Source organism: Nerophis ophidion, linkage group LG13 (assembly GCF_033978795.1).
Source record: "Nerophis ophidion isolate RoL-2023_Sa linkage group LG13, RoL_Noph_v1.0, whole genome shotgun sequence".
Lineage (NCBI taxonomy): Eukaryota > Metazoa > Chordata > Actinopteri > Syngnathiformes > Syngnathidae > Nerophis > Nerophis ophidion.
The window spans coordinates 39,825,465-39,845,730 of record NC_084623.1 but is presented as its reverse complement, the minus strand read 5'-3'; the positions used below and the strand labels follow the sequence as shown (position 1 = coordinate 39,845,730).

The 20,266-nt window shown below is 39.9% G+C and overlaps 1 protein-coding gene across 6 annotated transcripts in view; it reads left to right on the top strand.

Annotated features, from left to right (window-relative positions):
• The first annotated feature begins 2,118 nt into the window (after window positions 1-2,118).
• The window catches only part of rinl (Ras and Rab interactor-like), a 56,987-nt gene continuing 38,839 nt past the window's right edge, over window positions 2,119-20,266 (top strand). The window contains exons 1-4 of one of the 6 annotated variants that reach the window (XM_061918896.1): window positions 2,194-2,552; window positions 2,682-2,847; window positions 10,651-10,762; window positions 15,954-16,026. In XM_061918896.1, coding sequence (XP_061774880.1) covers window positions 2,551-2,552; window positions 2,682-2,847; window positions 10,651-10,762; window positions 15,954-16,026 — 353 coding nt within the window. In that variant the 5' untranslated portion in view covers window positions 2,194-2,550. Of the gene's footprint in view, window positions 2,553-2,631; window positions 2,848-5,871; window positions 5,968-10,650; window positions 10,763-15,953; window positions 16,027-20,266 lie in introns of those variants that run through there. The other 5 variants (XM_061918895.1, XM_061918897.1, XM_061918898.1 and 2 more) reach the window with 5 other exon arrangements.

Genomic DNA, 20,266 nt, shown 5'->3' with positions numbered 1-20,266 from the left:
TTTATCCTCCATTAATCAGGAAGTGGTCTACATCTGACATTTGTGTGATGTAAAAGTAGTTCTAAAACAACATTTCTAATGGAGACGTAAGACTTTTGCACAGTTGATCTTACAAGCCTTCTTCCTTGATTGTTGAATTCTAAGGACTGTTCTCGCATCTGTGGGAATAGTTTGGGAAAATGTCCTTTTGTGCTGCACTATGATGGTGCATAAAAAGGCGTGGTTGGATAGGTTTAGCCTGAAAGAACTTAACCAGACCGCCACACCAGATCACACCTCACTCTTACCCACTTCTCCAAAGTGGGCTGGCTCAGGGTGGAGGACAGAGTAAAACAACTTGCACTGAGCCTAGTCTATAAAATTGGCTACACCTCCCTGATACAGAAGTACATGTCAAACTACTTCAATAACGTAAATGACCGCCATAACCACAACACCAGGGGGACCTCCACAAACCACGTTGAACCCAGATTCCGATCTAACAAAGATCTAAACTCATTCTCCTTCTATGCTAAATCAATATGGGATGCACTCCCATATTCAAGAAGAACGCGGATGACACAGCCATCGTCGGGTGCATCAGGGACGGCAGAGAGGAGGAGTTTCGGAACCTGGTGAGGGACTTTGTTGTCTGGTGCCACACGAACGTCTTGCAGCTCAATCCATCAAAGACCAAGGAGCTGGTCATTGACTTTGGGAGGTCGAGTCCACGGTCACAACCTATTGTGATCGAGGGAGTTGAGGTACAGACTGTGGACTCATTCAAGTACCTCTGGGTTTGGGTGGACAATAAGCTGGACTGGACTGTTAACACGGACCACCTGTACAAGAAAGGACAGAGCAGGCTGTACTTCCTCAGGAGACTGCACTCCTTCAACATCTGCAAAAAACTCCTGTGGATGTACTACCAGTCTGTGGTTGCCAGTGTTCTGTTCTACATGGTAGTGTGCTGGGGGGGGCAGTACATCTAAGAAGGACAGCTCCAGACTTGAGAAACTGATCAGGCGGGCCGGTTCTACAATGGAAATGAAACTGGACTCACTGGTGACGGTGGCAGAGAAGAGGACTGTTGACAAACTAGTAAGCATCCTGGATGATGCCAGTCACCCTCTGCATAGCGTTATCAGTAGCCAGAGGAGCCTGTTCAGTGCTAGACTGCTTCATCCCAAGTGCAGGACTAATAGACTCAAGAACTCCTTTGTCCCACACACCATTAGACTGTACAACTCCTCTCTGGGGCGGGGGGTACTAGGATGACAGGGGATGCAAAACATTAACAGTGCAATACGTTTTCATAACATGGTCACTACTGCCTACTTTGTTATATTCTTATTTTACTGTTATATTGTCATTCCTATTGTTTTTATTCTTTTTGTAATATTTCTCTATTTTGTTTCCTTTTAAACCCCCTTTATTTACTTTTTACTTTTTTTTTTTAAATTGATCTCAACTCTGTACACTGCTGCTGGAATTTTAATTTTCCTGAAGGAACTCTCCTGAAGGAATCAATAAAGTACTATCTATCTATCTATCTATCTATCTATCTATCTATCTATCTATCTATCTATCTATCTATCTATCTATCTATCTATCTATCTATCTACTCCCAACAGGGGTAACAGAAAATGCATCTCTACCCTCCTTCAAAACCACACTACAAACACACCTCCAAGCAACTACAACCCTAGACTAACACCCTCCCCCTTCCACATACCACCTCCCCGGATTGTAAATAATCAAATGTATATACTTGTTCTTATGCTTTCTGAGCTCACTATGGTCACCGCTTGCTGTAAATATCCTACCAAGTCAGACCTGCACTGTTTCAATGTCCGGATTCAGATCCAGACTCAGGTGATACAATTGTTGATGACTGAAGTGCTGATATCAACCAAACCTAATCCCCCGGCCCCAACGTCCCTAAACCCACCCACCCTTTCCCCCAACCCCCTCCACATCCCTCCCCCCGGACTGTAAATAATGTAAATAATTCAATGTATATACTCTGATGATTAACTTGTGTGATGACTGTATTATGCTGATAGTATATATTTGTACCATGAATTGATTAACGTGGACCCCGACTTAAACAAGTTGAAAAACTTATTCGGGTGTTACCATTTAGTGGTCAATTGTACGGAATATGTACTGTACTGTGCAATCTACTAATAAAAGTTTCAATCAATCAATGAGATCACGCAACCGAATTTAGTGTCTCTATATGCGTTGCCGACGTACAGTTGTTGCTGCCTCTGAAGAAAGACAATACAGGACCCATTTTGTACGTCACGCTGCAGACATCCTGCAGGGCGAACCGCAGAGAGAGAAACCACAGGTGAACAGCTTGACTTTAAACTGCAAGCACGTTAAAAGGACAGAAGCACCAAGCGACAGTTGATCATTCGTTGCTTTTTGGGAAGATTTCTGACAACGCCGTTAGCTTCCTATTTTTCAGTCTGTGCTGAAATAGATTGTGCCATGCAGAAAGAAAGAGAGGCTTGCATCACGTGGAGACGTTTGAGTATAGATGAAGTGAAATAACCACAAAGCATGTAAGTACAACAAAGTATTACAGTTTGTGATACAATCTGATTTTTTTTTTTTGTCATTTCTCTGCTTGTACACACACAGCATCAGGGGTGGCGCAAGGGTCGTTCGTAAAGCAACATGCATGTGTCCAGGGCGGATCCCTGTCCAGTTAACGGGACGGCAGCCATTCCAAGGAGGCACAGCAAGAGGAACATGTCTCTCCTGGAGCACCTGCGAGGCTGTCAGAGAGCCTGGTGCCCTGTGGCGCCCTGGGATAGAGCGCAGGCCCACTCTGCCCTCTGTGGGATGCCTGCTGGGGTGAGCTACCATTGCTTTACATGAGAATGTATTTTTATTAATAGGGCTGTCAAATGATTCAAATATTTATCGTGATTAATCACAGTTTGTTCAAAATTAATCACGATAATTGCAGGTATAATTTTTCATCATTATTTAGGTGTACCTAGACCAGTGGTTCTGGTCCTGTTGGAGGTACCGAACCCCACCAGTTTCAGATGCGCATTCACCTAACCCTTCTTTAGTGAAAAAAAATGTTTTCAAATTCAAGACAAGGATATGTGTGAACGGCTTCTTGCCGCCATCGTGCGGGTTATGTGGACCATAAAGGAACGACATCGCTTCGCACAGGTTTGACTCTTAATTGTTCAATAACGCTGCTCGCAGTGTCGGTCAGTCGCTCTTTCAGCTCCACCTCCGCTGCTCGCGCCGGTCTCCTTTTCAGTCGTCCGCGTCTTTCCTGTGCTGGTCTCGGTCGCTCCGTGGCTCTCAGTGGTTTTGCTCATCAGGTCTTCTGCTGGTTCTCCTACTCCTTCTGCCCCGATTGCTCCTCCTTCTCCCCTTTTATACAGCAGGAGGAGATGCACAGAATGAGAGCCGGTGTGTGTGTTACGCACCTGGTTCTGATTGCTGCAGCATCGCTCCAGGCACACATCGCCTCTCCGTTCCGCTGCATATGCCGCCTCCTGGCCGCCATCTTGAGTAGGACCACCGTTTGCCCTACCCCGCTGTCGGCCTGTCGGCTCCGTCTCTCCATAGTTCTCCATCGCCATCTCAAGCCGGGCTTCAGTCTGGCTGAGCATACTCCCCCCTCCCTTTTCTGAGGGAGTGGGGGAAAAAACTGCCCCGGCCACCTGCCTTCTCCTTGCCTTCTTTGTCTTTCCCGTTGTCTCTTCCTTTCTCTTTGTTTTCTTTGTCTTTGCTTTTTTCTTTGTCTTCTTTGTCTTTTCCTTTTTCTTTGTCTTCTCGAACTTCAATTTCTTTGACTTTTTCTTTGTCCTCTTTGACTTCTTTGTCCTTTTCTTGAATTCTTCCAAGTATTTCTTCTTCTTTCTCCATTCCTTGAGTTTCTTCATCTTCTTCTTCATCTTCAACTTTTTCAGCTGCACACTCCACTGGCTGTGCATCTGTCTCTACAGCAGAGGGCACCTCCCCTGCACCGCCGTCTTCATCATCCGATTCATGTTCTTCATCATTTGATCCATTTTCTTCATCTTCAACTTTTTCAGCTGCACGCTTCACTGGCTGTGCATCTGTCTCTTCAGCAGAGGGCGCCTCCTCTGCACCGCCGTCTTCATCATCCGATTCATCTTCTTCATCATTTGATTGATCTTCTTCATCATTATGCTCCGGTTCATCCTCACCATGCTCCTCTTAATAATCATCATATAGCTGGGCGAGCTCGTCCTCCCTCTCTTTGGCCGACAGCTCGCCCTGCTGGTCTGCAGACGCCACTGCAGCCTGCCCAGCCCCGCCTTCCAGGTTGGAGGTTTCAGCCCAGACTTCCCTGGCATTCTCCTTGACTTCTTTTTTGGGGGGGCACTCGCCACTTTCCCCCATCCGGTCCACCAGTGCCTGCAGAAGCCGGCAACTCTGACGCTTTTTCTCCGCCAGTTTGCTGAACTCAGCGACGAGCGTCCAGAGGAAGTCGTCCTCCCCCGCCTCCTATGGTCCTCCCACGTCGGGTGCCACTGTGAACGGCTTCCTGCCGCCATCGTGCGGGTTATGTGGACCATACAGGAACGACATCGCTTCGCACAGGTTTGACTCTTAATTTTTCAATAACGCTGCTCACAGTGTCGGTCAGTCGCTCTTTCAGCTCCACCTCCGCTGCTCGCGCCGGTCTCCTTTTCAGTCGTCCGCGTCTTGCCTGTGCTGGTCTCGGTCGCTCCGTGGCTCTCGGTGGTTTTGCTCGTCAGGTCTTCTGCTGGTTCTCCTACTCCTTCTGCCCCGATTGCTCCTCCTTCTCCCCTTTTATACAGCAGGAGAAGATGCACACAATGAGATCCGGTGTTTGTGTTACGCACCTGGTGTTGATTGCTGCAGCGTCGCTCCAGGCACGCCACGCCTCTCCGTTCCGCTGCATACTCCGCCTCCTGGCCGCCATCTTGAGTAGGACCACGGTTTGCCCTACCCGGCTGTCGGCCCGTCGGCTCCATCTCTCCACAATATGTTTTTTACGGGTGCACAAAATGAACCGTGCATGAACATCACCTTGTTCAAAGAACAAAACCAACACAGTGCATGAACTCACAACAAATTACAGACCTGCAAATCGGTGTGACTTCTGCTGTTGCCATATCCACAATACGTTGATGGGAAAAAAATGTATTTACACAGTGAGTTAGGTGTGTCTTGACCTACGCGGCGCAGGCTCCACCGAACCCCTGAGGTTGACATACCGGACCCCTACGGTTCGATCAAACCCAGGTTAAGAACCACTGACCGTGTCTTTATAAAAAAAGACTGTGGGTACTTTCCTGGTCCGCCTGCAGTCCAGACCTGTCTCCCATCGAAAATGTGTGGCGCATTATGAAGCGTAAAATACGACAGCGGAGACCCCGGAGTGTTAAACGACTGAAGCTCTACATAAAACCAGAATGGGAAAGAATTCCACTTTCAAAGCTTCAACAATTAGTTTCCTCAGTTACCAAACGTTTATTGAGTGTTGTTAAAAGAAAAGGTGATGTAACACAGTGGTGAACATGCCCTTTCCCAACTGCTTTGGCACGTGTTGCAGCCATGAAATTCTAAATTAATTATTATTTGCAAAAAAAAAATTAAGTTTATGAGTTTGAACATCAAATATCTTGTCTTTTTTGTGCATTCAATCAAATATGGGTTGAAAAGGATTTGCAAATCAGTGTATTCCGTTTATATTTACATCTAACACAATTTCCCAACTCATATGGAAACGGCGTTTGTAGGTTATCTGTAAATGCATTTTGTTGTGCTAAAGTAGATTTCTGCAACTGCACAAGCTACTACTATAAAAGGACATGATGTTCTTTGACAAACAACTATAGTTCCTTTTTTCTGTTAGGCATCCAATGACAGAACATGGGTTGATTGCACAAGTAGTAGAATACAAGAGCAAAGCATTGACATATCACACTGAGCGAGGATTTGAGGACCAACGAGGTAGATTCTGCTTTTATGTTTGATTTTACAGCACGTTACTAACCCCAAATGCCAAGTGGTCGCAAGCATGAATGCATGGCTTACAGCGTATAGTGTGGAAAGAAATAAGGAAAGAGGCTGGCTTGGATCATAATTAACCTATTTTTTTAGAATGTATTATTTCGCTATTCTGTCGGGTTCATGCAGTCAGTACTGACACTGGATTCTAGTGAGCACAAATTTGCCACTTCCTGTTTAATTGCAAGTAAGACCACGTGCAAAGTTGCAGTGACAAAAGTCAGTATTGATTAGGGGTGGGCAAAAAATATCAAAATGGCAATACAGTATGTCACAAAACTTAATATGTATTAATATGCAAAACCCCAAACCAGGGAAGTTAGCATGTTGTGTAAATAGTAAATAAAAACAGAATATAATTGTTTGCAAATCCTTTTCAACTTATGTTCAATTGAATAGACTGCAAAGACAAGATACTTAATGTTCGAACTGGTAAAAGTTGTTATTTTTTGGAAATATTGGCTCATTTGGAATTTGATGTCTGCAACATATTTTTTTTAAAAAGCTGGCACAAGTGGCAAAAAAACTTAGAAAGCTGAGGAATGCTCATCAAACACTTATTTGGAACATTCCACATTTGAACAGGCTAATTGGGAACAGGTGGGTACCATGATTGGGTATAAACGCAGCTTACCATGAATTGATTAACGTGGACCCCGACTTAAACAAGTTGAAAAACTTATTCAGGTGTTACCATTTAGTGGTCAATTGTACGGAATATGTATTGAACTGTGCAATCTACTAATAAAAGTATCAATCAATCAATCAATCAATTCTAAATGCTCAGTCATTTACAAACAAGGATGGGGCGAGGGTCACCACTTTGTGAACAAATGGGTGAGAAAATTGTCAAACAGTTTAAGAACAACTTTTCTTAAAAGGCTATTGCAGGGAATTTAGGGATTTCACCATCTACGGTCTGTAATATCATCAAAAGCTTCAGAGAATCTGGAGAAATCACTGCACGCAAGCGGCTAAGCCCGTGACCTTCGACCCCTTAGGCAGTACTGCATCAAAAACCGACATCAGTGTGTAATAGATATCACCATATGGGCTCAGGAACACTTCAGTAATCCACTGTCAGTAACTACAGTTTGTCACTACATCTGTAAGTGCAAGTTAAAACTCTACTGTACAAAGCCAAGCCATTTATAAACAACACCCAGAAACGCTGCCAGCTTAGCTTGGCCCGAGCTCATCTGAGATGGACTGATGCAAAGTGTAAAAGTGGTCTGACGAGTCCACATTTCAAATTGTTTTTGGAAACTGTGGACATCGTGTCCTACGGAACAAAGAGGAAAAGAACCATCCGAATTGTTATAGGCGCACAGTTCAAAAGCCAGCATCTGTGATGGTATGAGGGAGTATTAGTGCCCAAGACATGGCTAACTTACACATCTGTGAAGGCACCTGTAATGCTGAAAGGTACATACAGGTTTTGGAGCAACATATGTTGCCTTTCAAGCAACGTTACCATAGACGCCCCTGCTTATTTCAGCAAGACAATTCCAAGCCATGTCTTACAACAGTGTGGCTTTATAGTAAAAGAGTGCGGGTACTAGACTGGCCTGCCTGTAGTCCAGGCCTGTCTACCATTGAAAATGTGTGGCGCAATACAAAGCCTAAAATACGACAACGGAGACCCCGGTCTGTTGAAAAACTTAAGTACATCAAGCAAGAATGGGAAATAATTCCACCTGAAAAGCTTTAAAAATTGGTGTCCTCAGTTCCCAAACGTTTATTGAGTGTTGTTAAAAGGAAATGCCATGTGACACAGTGGTAAACATGCCCCTGTGCCAACTTTTTTGCAAGGTCTTGCTGCCATTAAATTCTAAGTTAATGATGATTTGCAAAAAAAAAAAAAATTACGTTTCTCAGTTCGAACATTAAAGATCTTGTCAAGATCATAATTTATGATCTTGAACATTTTAATTATCAATATCATTATTGGTATGACCAATACTCCCGCTGTAGCTACTTGGTATATGGCCGATGCCCAAATGTGTAGTATCGTCTCAAACTAAAGTAACGTATCAAACACAAGAAGAAACATTTCTTACATTTTAACAGAAGTGTAGTTAGAACCATGTTAGAACAAAAAATAAATCAGCTATTAACAGTACATTAGCAAGTAGATTAATAGTTATGGCCAAATGATACAACTGCAAAGGAATGCAATGTTACAGCAGCAAAATTAGGAGCCTTTGTTACCCATTTTGAAATTTTTGTTGAATAAAATATGGTGATGTAGATTTTAGGTTATGTGGCGCTTCCTAATTTTCATGTTTTTTACTCACCTTATGAAAATATGTCATTACATTATTCCTGTGGCCTTGTGGCCAACAATAATGCCTTAAAATGAAGCCCAGGAAGGGCTACCGTTTTTTTCAAGCCGTCATCTATCATTATTACACTATTAATATTTATAATTTCCTAGACTTGTTACAGGATGTCAATTCACTATAATAAACTATTGAGGTGACCAACAACAGCTGAAAATAATTACTAAGGCTAATGTAATATTTTATTGATACATATGAGTCATGATGGAATAAAAGCATTGTTTCTCCCTTTTGCAAAAGTTATATGCAAATATAGATCAAGGTATATTTAAAAGGCATCTATAATGAGTATGGCATGTCCATATACAAACCCCGTTTCCATGAGTTGGGAAATTGTGTTAGATGTAAATATAAATGGAATACAATGATTTGCAAATCATTTTCAACCCATATTCAATTGAATGCACTACAAACACAAGATATTTGATGTTCAAACTGATAAACATTTTTATTTGCAAATACTCATTAACATTAGAATTTGATGCCAGCAACACGTGACAAAGAAGTTGGGAAAGGTGGCAATAAATACTGATAAAGTTGAGGAATGCTTATCAAATACTTATTTGGAACATCCCACAGGTGTGCAGGCTAACTGGGAACAGGTGGGTGCAATGATTGGGTATAAAAGCAGCTTCCATGAAATGCTAAGTAATTCACAAACAAGGATGGGGCGAGGGTCACCAATTTGTAAGCAAATTGTCGAACACTTTTAGAACAACATTTCTCAACGAGCTATTGCAAGGAATTTAGGGATTTTACCATCTACGGTCCGTAAAATCATCAAAAGGTTCAGAGAATCTGGAGAAATCACTGCACGTAAGCGATGATATTACGGACCTTTGATCCCTCAGGCGGTACTGCATCAAAAACAGACATCAGTGTGTAAAGGATATCACCACATGGGCTCAGGAACACTTCATAAAACCACTGTCAGTAACCGCAGTTGGTCGCTACATATGTAAGTGCAAGTTAAAACTCTACTATGCAAAGCGAAACACAACAACACAAAGGAACGCCGCTGGCTTCCCTGGGCCCGAGCTCAGCTAAAATGGACTGATATAAAGTGTTCTGTGGTCTGACATGTCCACATTTCAAATTATATTTGGAAATTGTGGACGTGGTGTCCTCCGGAACAAAGAGGAAAATAACCATCCGGATTGTTATAGGCGCAAAGTTCAAAATCCAGCATGTGTGATGGTATGGGGGTGTATTAGTGCCCAAGGCATGGGTAACTTACACCCCTGTAAAGGCACCATTAATGCTGAATGGTCCATACAGGTTTTGGAGCAACATATGTTGTCATCCAAGCAACGTTATCATGGACGCCCCTACCTATTTCAGCAAAACAATGCCAAGCCATGTGTTACAACAGCGTGGCTTTATAGTAAAAGAGTGCAGGTACTTTCCTGGCCGGCCCGCAGTCCAGACATGTCTCCCATCGAAATTGTGTGGCGCATTATGAAGCGTAAAATACGACAACAAGACCCCGGACTGTTGAACAACTTAAGCTGTACATCAAGCAAGAATGCGAAAGAATTCCACTTTCAAAGCTTCAACAAATAGTTTCCTCAGTTCCCAAACGTTTATTAAGTGTTGTTAAAAGAAAATGTGATGTAACACAGTGGTGAACATGCCCTTTCCCAACTACTTCGGCATGTGTTGCAGCCATGAAATTTTAAGTTAATTATTATTTGCAAAAAAAAATAAAGTTTATGAGTTTGAACATCAAATATCTTGTTTTTGTAGTGCATTCAACTGAATATGGGTTGAAAGGGATTTGCAAATCATTGTATTCCGTTTATATTTACATCCATCACAATTTCCCAACTCATATGGAAACAGGGTTTGTATAATGCATGATGCCTCTCTTGGTGAACTGACAAGTGGGATATCATATTAAATATGAAAAAACATCCCCTGGATGGATGTGAGGTCTCTGAGGGCCATTGAGAGGCTCAGACATGCTAATGGTTGAGAGCAACAAGTTGCGGTGGTTTAGTTTTGTACTATGACCACTATTGACTGATTATTTATGCATTCAATTAAATGTGCAACTGACATAAGACATTTCATAATGAATTAACAGTTGGGTAGAAATGTGTAAAAAAATGCATAAAAAAGAGTGAATGTTCCAGCAAAGGTGTGACGTCACGGTTCTTTTTCAAGATAGTTTCCAGGCTTCTTCTTTGTTTTGGTCATTGCTGTACTTTAGTGTTTCTCAGCAGGCTGCTCTCACGTCTTTCCGTTTGAGTTACTGAGATGAGTCATTCTGTGTCTCTTCTAGAGTTTCATGGTCGTGCGGGATGGTTTGACATCTCTGCCCAGTTTGCTGTGTGTTTCTGCAGAAGGAGAGGATGAAGCGGTTCTTGATTATGACATCACATGCACAGGCACAGGTATACAGAGGTGTCTGACTGGGGGAGCGGGGGGGGATGTTGTAGCAGGGCCCCCAGCATAGGGGTTGGGGGCACTCAGGCTATTGTAAAGTTGATTTTTTTCTTCCATTTAGTATGTATTTTCTTTTCTTTACAAAGACGTCATAAATGCTAATATTAAATGAATATAGCCTTTAAAGTTTATAATAAGGTTGCTTGAATCATATTAGGAATATCTAAGATTACCAACAACACTACATATAAGAAATGCAAGAGCGACAAACCTAGCATTGAACACTTCACTCAACACAGACGTCATAACATCATCAAAGCTCAGTATTAAGCAGTCACAGACGGCATCAGCATTTTGCAAAAGAAAAAAGGTAAAAAATATATCTATCCGTGGCAGCATTTGAGAAATGTATGTTCATGTTTCACTTGTACATAACTGTGGTGCATTCAAGGACACCCTATTAAAATTATAAACAGAGGCGTCACTAGTTTTTAAAAATGTTGGAGACTTAATGCGTATAATAATAAGATTATTTATTATTATGGTTCATTATATCCCCTGATAGAGTTATGTGAATCAGCTAATTCAAATTTTACACTGAAGTCAAGGAACACTTGCCATATTTATAATAATATTTAAGACAATAACTAAAGTTAAAGGTAAAATATATCCATCCGTGGCAGCATATGAGAAATGTATGTTCATGTTTCACTCGCACATAACTGTGGTGCATTCAAGGACAATATAGGATAATATTTAAGACAATAATTAAAGTTCAAGGTAAAATGTTTGGTTTTGTTTTTTTAGTATTGTATTTAAAGTTAAAGTACCAATGATTATCACACACACACTATGTGTGGCGAAATTATTCTCTGCATTTGACCCATCACCCTTGATCACCCCTTGGGAGGTGAGGGGAGCAGTGAGCAGCAGCGGTGCCCGCGCCCGGATATCATTTTGGTGATTTAACCCCCAATTCCAACCCTTGATGCTGAGTGCCAAGCAGGGAGGTAATGAAGTGAAGTGAATTAATGGATCACATTTTTATAGTCTTTGCTATACTTAGACTTAGACAAACTTTAATGATCCACAAGGGAAATTGTTCAACACAGTAGCTCAGTGACAATGATGAAAACTCTAAGGGGGGAAAGGACAATGCAGGTACAAATAGACTAAATATAGCGATATAAACTATAACATATATGCGAATATATACTCAATAGGTGTACAGTATATTATATATACAGATATATTATGTCTATAACATATTTTTATAGTCTTTGGTATGACTCGGCCGGGGTTTGAACTCACAACTTTCCGATCTCTGGGCGGACACCTTAAAAAATGTCAGGTAGTATGAGTATTTAAAGTCATATTCTGAATTTGTTGGCATTTCTGGGTAAAAAAAAAAAACAACAACATTTTTATAAACAAAACTAAATTATTTTGGGGGTTTTATCAAGATATGTTGTGAATGTGTTAGACCTATCTTTAAAAAAAAAATCAAAAATCAAATGTGTTTTAAAAAGCTGGTTTTAACCAAAATCCTGCAATATATAGATTTTTTTTTTATGCATGTAAACCAGAGGTGTCAAACTCATTTTATATTGGGGACCACGTGGAGAAAAATCTACTCCCAAGTGGGCCGGACTGGTAAAATCAAGGCAAAATAACTTAAAAATAAAGACAACTTCAGATTGTTTTTTTTGTTTAAAAATAGAACAAGCACATTCTGAAAATGAACAAATCATGATGTTGTTGGGATTTTTTTTACACTTACATGGTTAATAGTATTGTATCTTTGTCAGAATTTTGAATAAATTATGCGATAATGTTCATCAGTCAACTCATTTGTTGTAATTTTCAATATATTAAGATAAAAAAATACATCAAAATCAAATTACAGTGTGTTATTTATGTAGTTTGCTCATTTTCCTTGACTGGTGCACTGGATTATTTTTATTGTTTACATATGTAGCATAACCTACAAAGATACAAATAATTGCTATTGTGACATCTAGTGGACACATTTAGAACAGCAGTTTCTTTCAATCAAAAATTTCGGCTCATTTCTATACATACCAAACTCATTCCGCGGGCCGGGTAAAACCTGTTCAGGCCCGCGGGCCTTACGTTTGACACCCCTGATGTGAACATATCAAGTGTGTTTAGGGTGGGAATGGAGGGCCCTTTAGGAGTTTTGTGTATGGGGCAAAAACTTTGGTGCTATGAGACATGCCATTTATTTTGGTAAAAAAAACAACAAAAAATAATGCCACTGAATGTTTTATATTTAGTAGCTATTTTATCATTAAGGCTCAGTAGTCTTTCATCTTGTGTCAAAAGTACAGACGTCAAACATTCTTTAAATGGAGAAACTAGGTCAAGTAAATCCAGATCAGAGAAGACCCACCATACTTTTGTCATTGTGCTGTCATGTTATTTCTCACTTATAAGTGCTTTGTGGGGCAGGATGTAGAGCTGTGACATTAGCAATCGAATTGCGCCTTTTCAACGGCTCTTTTATGTAAACGATGAGAACCGATTTGCAGTCGTGAGCCATTCGTTTGGGTGCCGTTTTTTATGCACATGCAAAAACAGCGTCCTCATATTACATGTGTGCCCCCTGACTGCGACTGGACTAGAAAAGAAACTGTGGATATATTTTTTTAATAACGTTTTAAATTATGCATACATACATATATATATATATATATATATATATATATATATATATATATATATATATATATATATATATATATGTATATATATATATATATATATATATATATATACATATATATGAATATTATCAACAACAGTATCAATATTAGTTATAATTTCAGCATAGCAGTGATTATCATTAGACATTTATAAAAATAAAAGAACAATAGTGTCACAGTGGCTTACACTTCAATCAATTAATCAATCAATCAATGTTTATTTATATAGCCCTAAATCACAAGTGCCTCAAAGGGCTGCACAAACCACAATGACATCCTCGGTAGGGCCCACATAAGGGCAAGGAAAAACTCACCCCAGTGGGACGTCGACAATGATGACTATGAGAAACCTTGCAGAGGACCGAAAGCAATGGATGTCGAGTGGATCTAACATGATGTTGTGAAAGTCCAATCCATAGTGAATCTAACGTAACCGTGAGAATCAAGTCCAAAGTGGATCCAATATAGTAGCTAGAGTCCCATCCAAAGTGGAGCCAGCAGGAAACCATCCCAAGTGGAGGCGAATCAGCAGCGCAGAGAGTCCCCAACCGATACACAGGCGAGCGGTGCACCCTGGGTCCCGACTCTGGACGAGCGGTCCATCCTGGGTCCGGACTCTGGACAGCCAGTACTTCATCCATGGCCACCGTACCGGACCCCCTCCCTTCAGAGGAGAAAAAGAAAAGAAACGGCAGATCAACTGGTCTAAAAAGGGGGTCTATTTAAAGGCTAGAGTATACAAATAAAGTTTTAAGATGAGACTTAAATGCTTCTACTGAGGTAGCATCTCGAACTGTTACCGCGCGGGCATTCCAGAGTACTGGAGCCCGAGTGGAAAACGCTCTACAGCCCGCAGACTTTTTTTGGGCTTTGGGAATCACTATTAAGCCGGAGTCCTTTGAACGCAGATTTCTTGCCGGGACATATGCTACAATACAATCGGAAAGATAGGCTGGAGCTAGACTGTGTAGTATTTTATACGTAGGTCGTAAAACCTTAAAGTCACATCTTAAGTGCGCAGGAAGCCAGGGCAGGTTAGCCAGTATAGGCGTAATATGATCAAACTTTCTTTCAAGACAGGCAAGTCCCGAGTCAAGTCCAAAGTTTTTCTCTTTTTTTTATTTTTTTATTTTTTTAATGAAAAAGGGAGGTTTTTGGGGTAGGTGCACTAATTGTAAGTGTATCTTGTGTTTTTTATGTTGATTTAATAAAAATAAAAAAAAAAGTTAAAAAAATTAATAATAATAATAAAAAATTATTCTGCGTCCCGGTATCAATCGAGCCGCGGCCCGGTGGTTGGGGACCACTGCTCTACCTTACGCTATGGAGTGAGGGGAAACTGAGTGAATAATGACAGGTTATATGATTATTTATTTAATACATAAGTAGTAAAACCTTAAAGTCACATTTTAAGTGCACAGGAAGCCAGTGCAGGTGAGCCAGTATAGGCCTAATATGCTATGTGTGAGCACTTTGAGTATCTAATAATAGAAAAGCGCGATATAAATCTAATCCATTATTATTTTTATTATTATTATCAAACTTTCTTGTTCTTGTCAAAAGTCTAGCAGCCTTGCATCGCATCTCATAAGCTTGACAACACACTGTGTCCAATGTTTTCACAAAGATAAAATAAGTCGTATTTTTGGTTCGTTTATTGCAATCAGTTGATAAAACATTGCCATTTACAATTATAAAAGCTTCTTTTTTTTAAATCTACTACTCTGCTAGCATGTCAGCAGACTGGGGTAGATCCTGCTGAAATCCTATGTTTTGAATGAATACACAATCGTTTTGAATCGTAAAAATATCGTTTTTGAATCGAGAAGCGCGTTGAATCGAAAAAAATCGATATATAATCAAATCGCCACCCCAAGAATCGATTTTGAATCGAATCGTGGGACAGCCAAAGATTTGCAATCCAAATATATATATATGAGACAAAGTCTACTCTCATTATGTTTTTGAAGCTGCACCAATTTCCTTAGATTTTTCAACAAACTTGATGTGTTTTGTCCAGAGGATTATTTGTGATTTGTACATTTTCAGAATGTGCTTGTTCTATTTTTGGCCAAAGTAAAACAAAGAAAACAACCTAGAATTGTCTTTATTTTTAAGTTAACATGCCATGATTTAACCATTCCAGCCCACTTGGGAATAGATTTTCCTCCATGCGGCCCCTGAGCTAAAATGACTTTGACACCCTTGCTTTAAACCCTCAAAAGGGGTAAAACATGTCCAACAGAATGTTCTAATGGACAAGTGACAGCTTGATTAGCACAAGTAAAAAGATACAGTACACTTAAAATTACAAAAAGATGAGGGAGTATTGTATAAAAACTAAAATAAAGACCAGGCCAGCTTCAGAAATCCCCCTTTATGATTACTGGTAGAATATTTTCAGTGTTTACAAGAATCTAAAAACATTTCACACCTGAACCCTGCCCACTCTTCTCTGTTTCTTCCACTTTAGTCTTCCAGCTGTCTGAGTCGCGTGTTTCTTTCTCGGAGTTGGCTCACTTGGTGTTCTTCTACTCTTTGAGCAGGTGAGCTTTGCAGTGCGGCTACATTTATTTGAGGTAAAAACAAGCAACGTGTCGATCTGTGCACAAACTGCTCACACTGTTAGATTAGTTTTGATTGACACCGTCACAGGGCTTTGAACAGAGATGCTGGAGAACAAAATCGATTCACATCCAAATCACGATTATGATTTAAAAATGGACTGAAAAAAATATATATTTTAAGCCAATAGTAGCCTGATTTAAAAAGGTTGTATCATCATTTTTTTTACCAAATAATATACTGCAAAAACCAAATTGAATCCTGAATCAATTCTGAGTCAAATTGTCACCTCATGTATCAAAATGTGAGTCCCTAGTATTTACTATCATGTGTATTTATCAAAGGCAGCACGGTGTGATAGGGGTTAGTGCATGTGCCTCACAATACGAAGGTCCTGCGTTCAATCCCGGGCTCTGGATCTTTCTTTGTGGAGTTTGCATGTTCTCCCTGTGGTTTCCTCCGGGTACTCCGGCTTCCTCCCACCTCCAAAAACATGCACCTGGGGATAGGTTGATTGGCAACACTAAATGGTCCCTAGTGTGTGAATGTGAGTGTGAATGTTCTCTGTCTATCTGTGTTGGCCCTGCGATGAGGTGGCGACTTGTCCAGGGTGTACACCGCCTTCCGCCCGAATGCAGCTGAGATAGGCTCCAGCACACCCCGCGACCCTGAAAGGGACAAGCGGTAGAAAAATGGATGGCTGGATGGATTGATGTATTTATCACTGCGGTCATTTTCAACAGTGTAGAACTTAACTGCGTTATAATTGGGGTTGTGTCCAATATTTTTCCACCTTAGCTAGTAAATAAGGCACCTATTTAAAAAAAAAATGAAAGTATGACTCAGTGAAGTTTTTTATTGGTGCAAACAATAGAGAAAATCCTACAGCGATACCTCAGTTTCGTTATTAATTTGTTCCACAACGTCCGACAAAGACATGCTAATCGGTTCCAGACACCCCAAAATAATAACATAACCACATTATACAGAGAATAATTATAGTGTTACATGCAGAAAACAATGTCAAACACATATGGGTTATACTTGTATAGCGCTTTTCTGCGTTTTTAAGGAACTCAAAGCGCTTTGACACTATTTCCACATTCACCCATTCACACACTGATGGCGGGAGCTGCCATGCAAGGCGCTCACCAGGACCCATCAGGAGCAAGGGTGAAGCGTCTTGCTCAAGGACACAACGGGCGTGACTTGGATGGTACAAGGTGGGGATTGAACCAGGAACAGTCAGGTTGCTGGCACAGCCTCTCCTCCAACCGCACCGCGCCGTCTCATATAAATGAGACTAGGATATCTCCAACAAACAGTTTCATTTAGAGATGTCCCAATCCCTAAAATGGGATCAGATTGGGGGCTGATATCAACCCATTTTAACTGATCTTTACTGCTCATGTTTACATGGCTATTGATTGATTGATTGATACTTTTATTAGTAGATTGCACAGTTCAGTACATATTCCGTACAACTGACCACTAAATGGTAACACCCGAATAAGTTTTTCAACTTGTTTAAGTCGGCGTCCACGTTCATCAATTCATGGTACAAATATATACTAGCAGCATAATACAGCCATCACACAAGTTAATCATCATAGTATATACATTGAATTATTTACATGATTTACAATCCGGGGGGTGGAATGAGGAGCTTTGGTTGATATCAGTACTTCAGTCATCAACAATTGCATCAACAGAGAAATGGACATTGAAACCGTGTAGGTCTTACTTAGTAGGATATGTACAGCCAGCAGAGGACATAGTGAGTTCAGATAGCATAAGAACAAGTAAATACATTAGAAGTACATTTGATTATTTACATTAGGTTATTTATAATCCGGGTAGATGGGATGTGAATGGAGGAGGGTATTAGTAAAGGGTTGAAGTTGCCTGGAGGTGTTGTATTGAAGCGGTTTTGAATTAATATAGAGATGCGCTTACTTTTACACCTAAATATTTCACTCTTCTGAGAGATTCCTTCAAAAGGGACACAATTACATTTCCATATTCCTTGTTACACACATGCAGGAGTTGGCTCGGATTTGAGAACAAGCTACAACAAAACTGTCACAAGCTGTGGAGGTGTTTGTTCAGCTTCCTTTAAAAAATATTCATGCCTTTAAGAGGCTGAACAAACAACTCCTCAGCTCTCAGCTCGGGACTGTAATCCCTTAAAGCTCAAGGACTTTTATTCATCAAACATTTAATTAATTTATACCTAGAGTAAAGTAAATGCAGATCAGTGATAGGTTCTTTGAATGTGTTGTTTTAACCTGTATTTGTAAAAGTATAAAATTAAAAAAACAAACATGTTGTCTATCCACAGTGTAGAACCACTTCTGCGATACTTATCCTCAACACCATGGTGAAAAATTAACTATGTTCTCACTGGAGCACTAGAGAAAAATGAAAAGCTAACCATGCTACATACACACACACATTCGTGTATTTTTTACCTTCTTGAGACCTCCGAAAAATGCTTAAATCTTTAGGACCACCCTTTCTAGATATATAAAGAGTTTTATTTACAACATTAATAATATATACATGCTATACAAATATAAAAATGGTACGCTTTGAGTTATTTTGTTGTTGTTGTTTTGTTTATAACTGTTTTTTATTCTTCATTATTTACTTCAAGTTATGACAATATGTCTCTAGTTACATTTTTTTAAATTATTATTAATTTTGGCCAAAGGGGGGCATTTCAATTTCTTACACACATTTGTTATTACATATGTTGGCCAGAGGAGTAGCACTTTAATTTTTTTACACACACTTGTTATTTCATGTGTTAAAACCGACACATAGTCAATTTGAAAAATCCGTCCATTTTGGGACCACCCTAATTTTGATATGTTTCACCACCAGCGGTCCAAATGAGATATTTTCTGTTAGATCTAATGGTTTTCCGTATTGGAACCTTGATTTCGGTCCAAAGTTTTTTTCCGGTCCTCACATGGAAGGTACTTTTCCTTGTTGATGTCTCAAGAAGGGTACCAATACAAGAACGCGCACACACACACAAACGCACACACGCACACACATACACGTACCCACACACACAGACATTCTTGTATTTTTTACCTTCTTGAGACCTCCGAAAAATGCCTACATCTTTAGGACCACCCTTTCTAGATATATAAATATTTGTAGTTACAACATTAATAATATATACGTATTATGCAAATATAAAAATGGTACGCTTTGAGTTATTTTGTTGTTGTTGTTGTTTTGTTTGAAATTGCTTTTTATTCTTCATTATTTACTTCAAGTTATGACAGTATGTCTCTCTATACATATATTTTTTTAAATTAATTTTGGCCAAAGGGGGGCATTTCAATTTCTTACACACATTTGTTATTACATATGTTGGCCAGAGGGGTGGCACTTCAATTTTAGTTTTTTACACACACTTGTTATTATATATGTTAAAACCGACACATAGTCAATTTGAAAAATCCCTCCTTTTTCGGACCACCTTAATTTTGATATGTTTCACCACCAGCTGTGCAAATGAGACGTTCTCTAATAGATGCAATGGTTTTCCATATTGGGACCTTGATTTCGGTCCTATGTTGTTCTCTGGTCCTCATATGGAAGGTACTTTTCCATGTTGATGTCTCAAGAAGGGTAGAAATACAACAACGTACACACACACACACAAACGCACACACACACACACACACACACACAGCAGTATAATACAAGAAGCTTTAGTGTAAAGGGGTGATCGATCCAAATATAGATACTATTGATGCCTAGAGTACTATCATTGCTAACCACGCTACATACACACACACACATTCTTGTTTTTTTACCTTCTTGAGATCTCCGAAAAATGCCTACATCTTTAGGACCACCCTTTCTAGATATATAAAGATTTGTAGTTACAACATTAATAATATATACATATTATGCAAATATAAAAAAGGAATGCTTTGAGTTATTTTGTTGTTGTTGTTGTTTTGTTTATAACTGTTTTTTATTCTTCATTATTTACTTCAAGTTATGACAGTATGTCTCGCTATACATATTTTTTTTTAAATTAATTTTGGCCAAAGGGCGCGCATTTCAATTTCTTACACACATTTGTTATTACATATGTTGGCCATAGGGGTAGCACTTCAATTTTTGTTTTTTACACACACTTGTTATTTCATATGTTAAAACCGACACATAGTCAATTTGAAAAGTCCCTCCTTT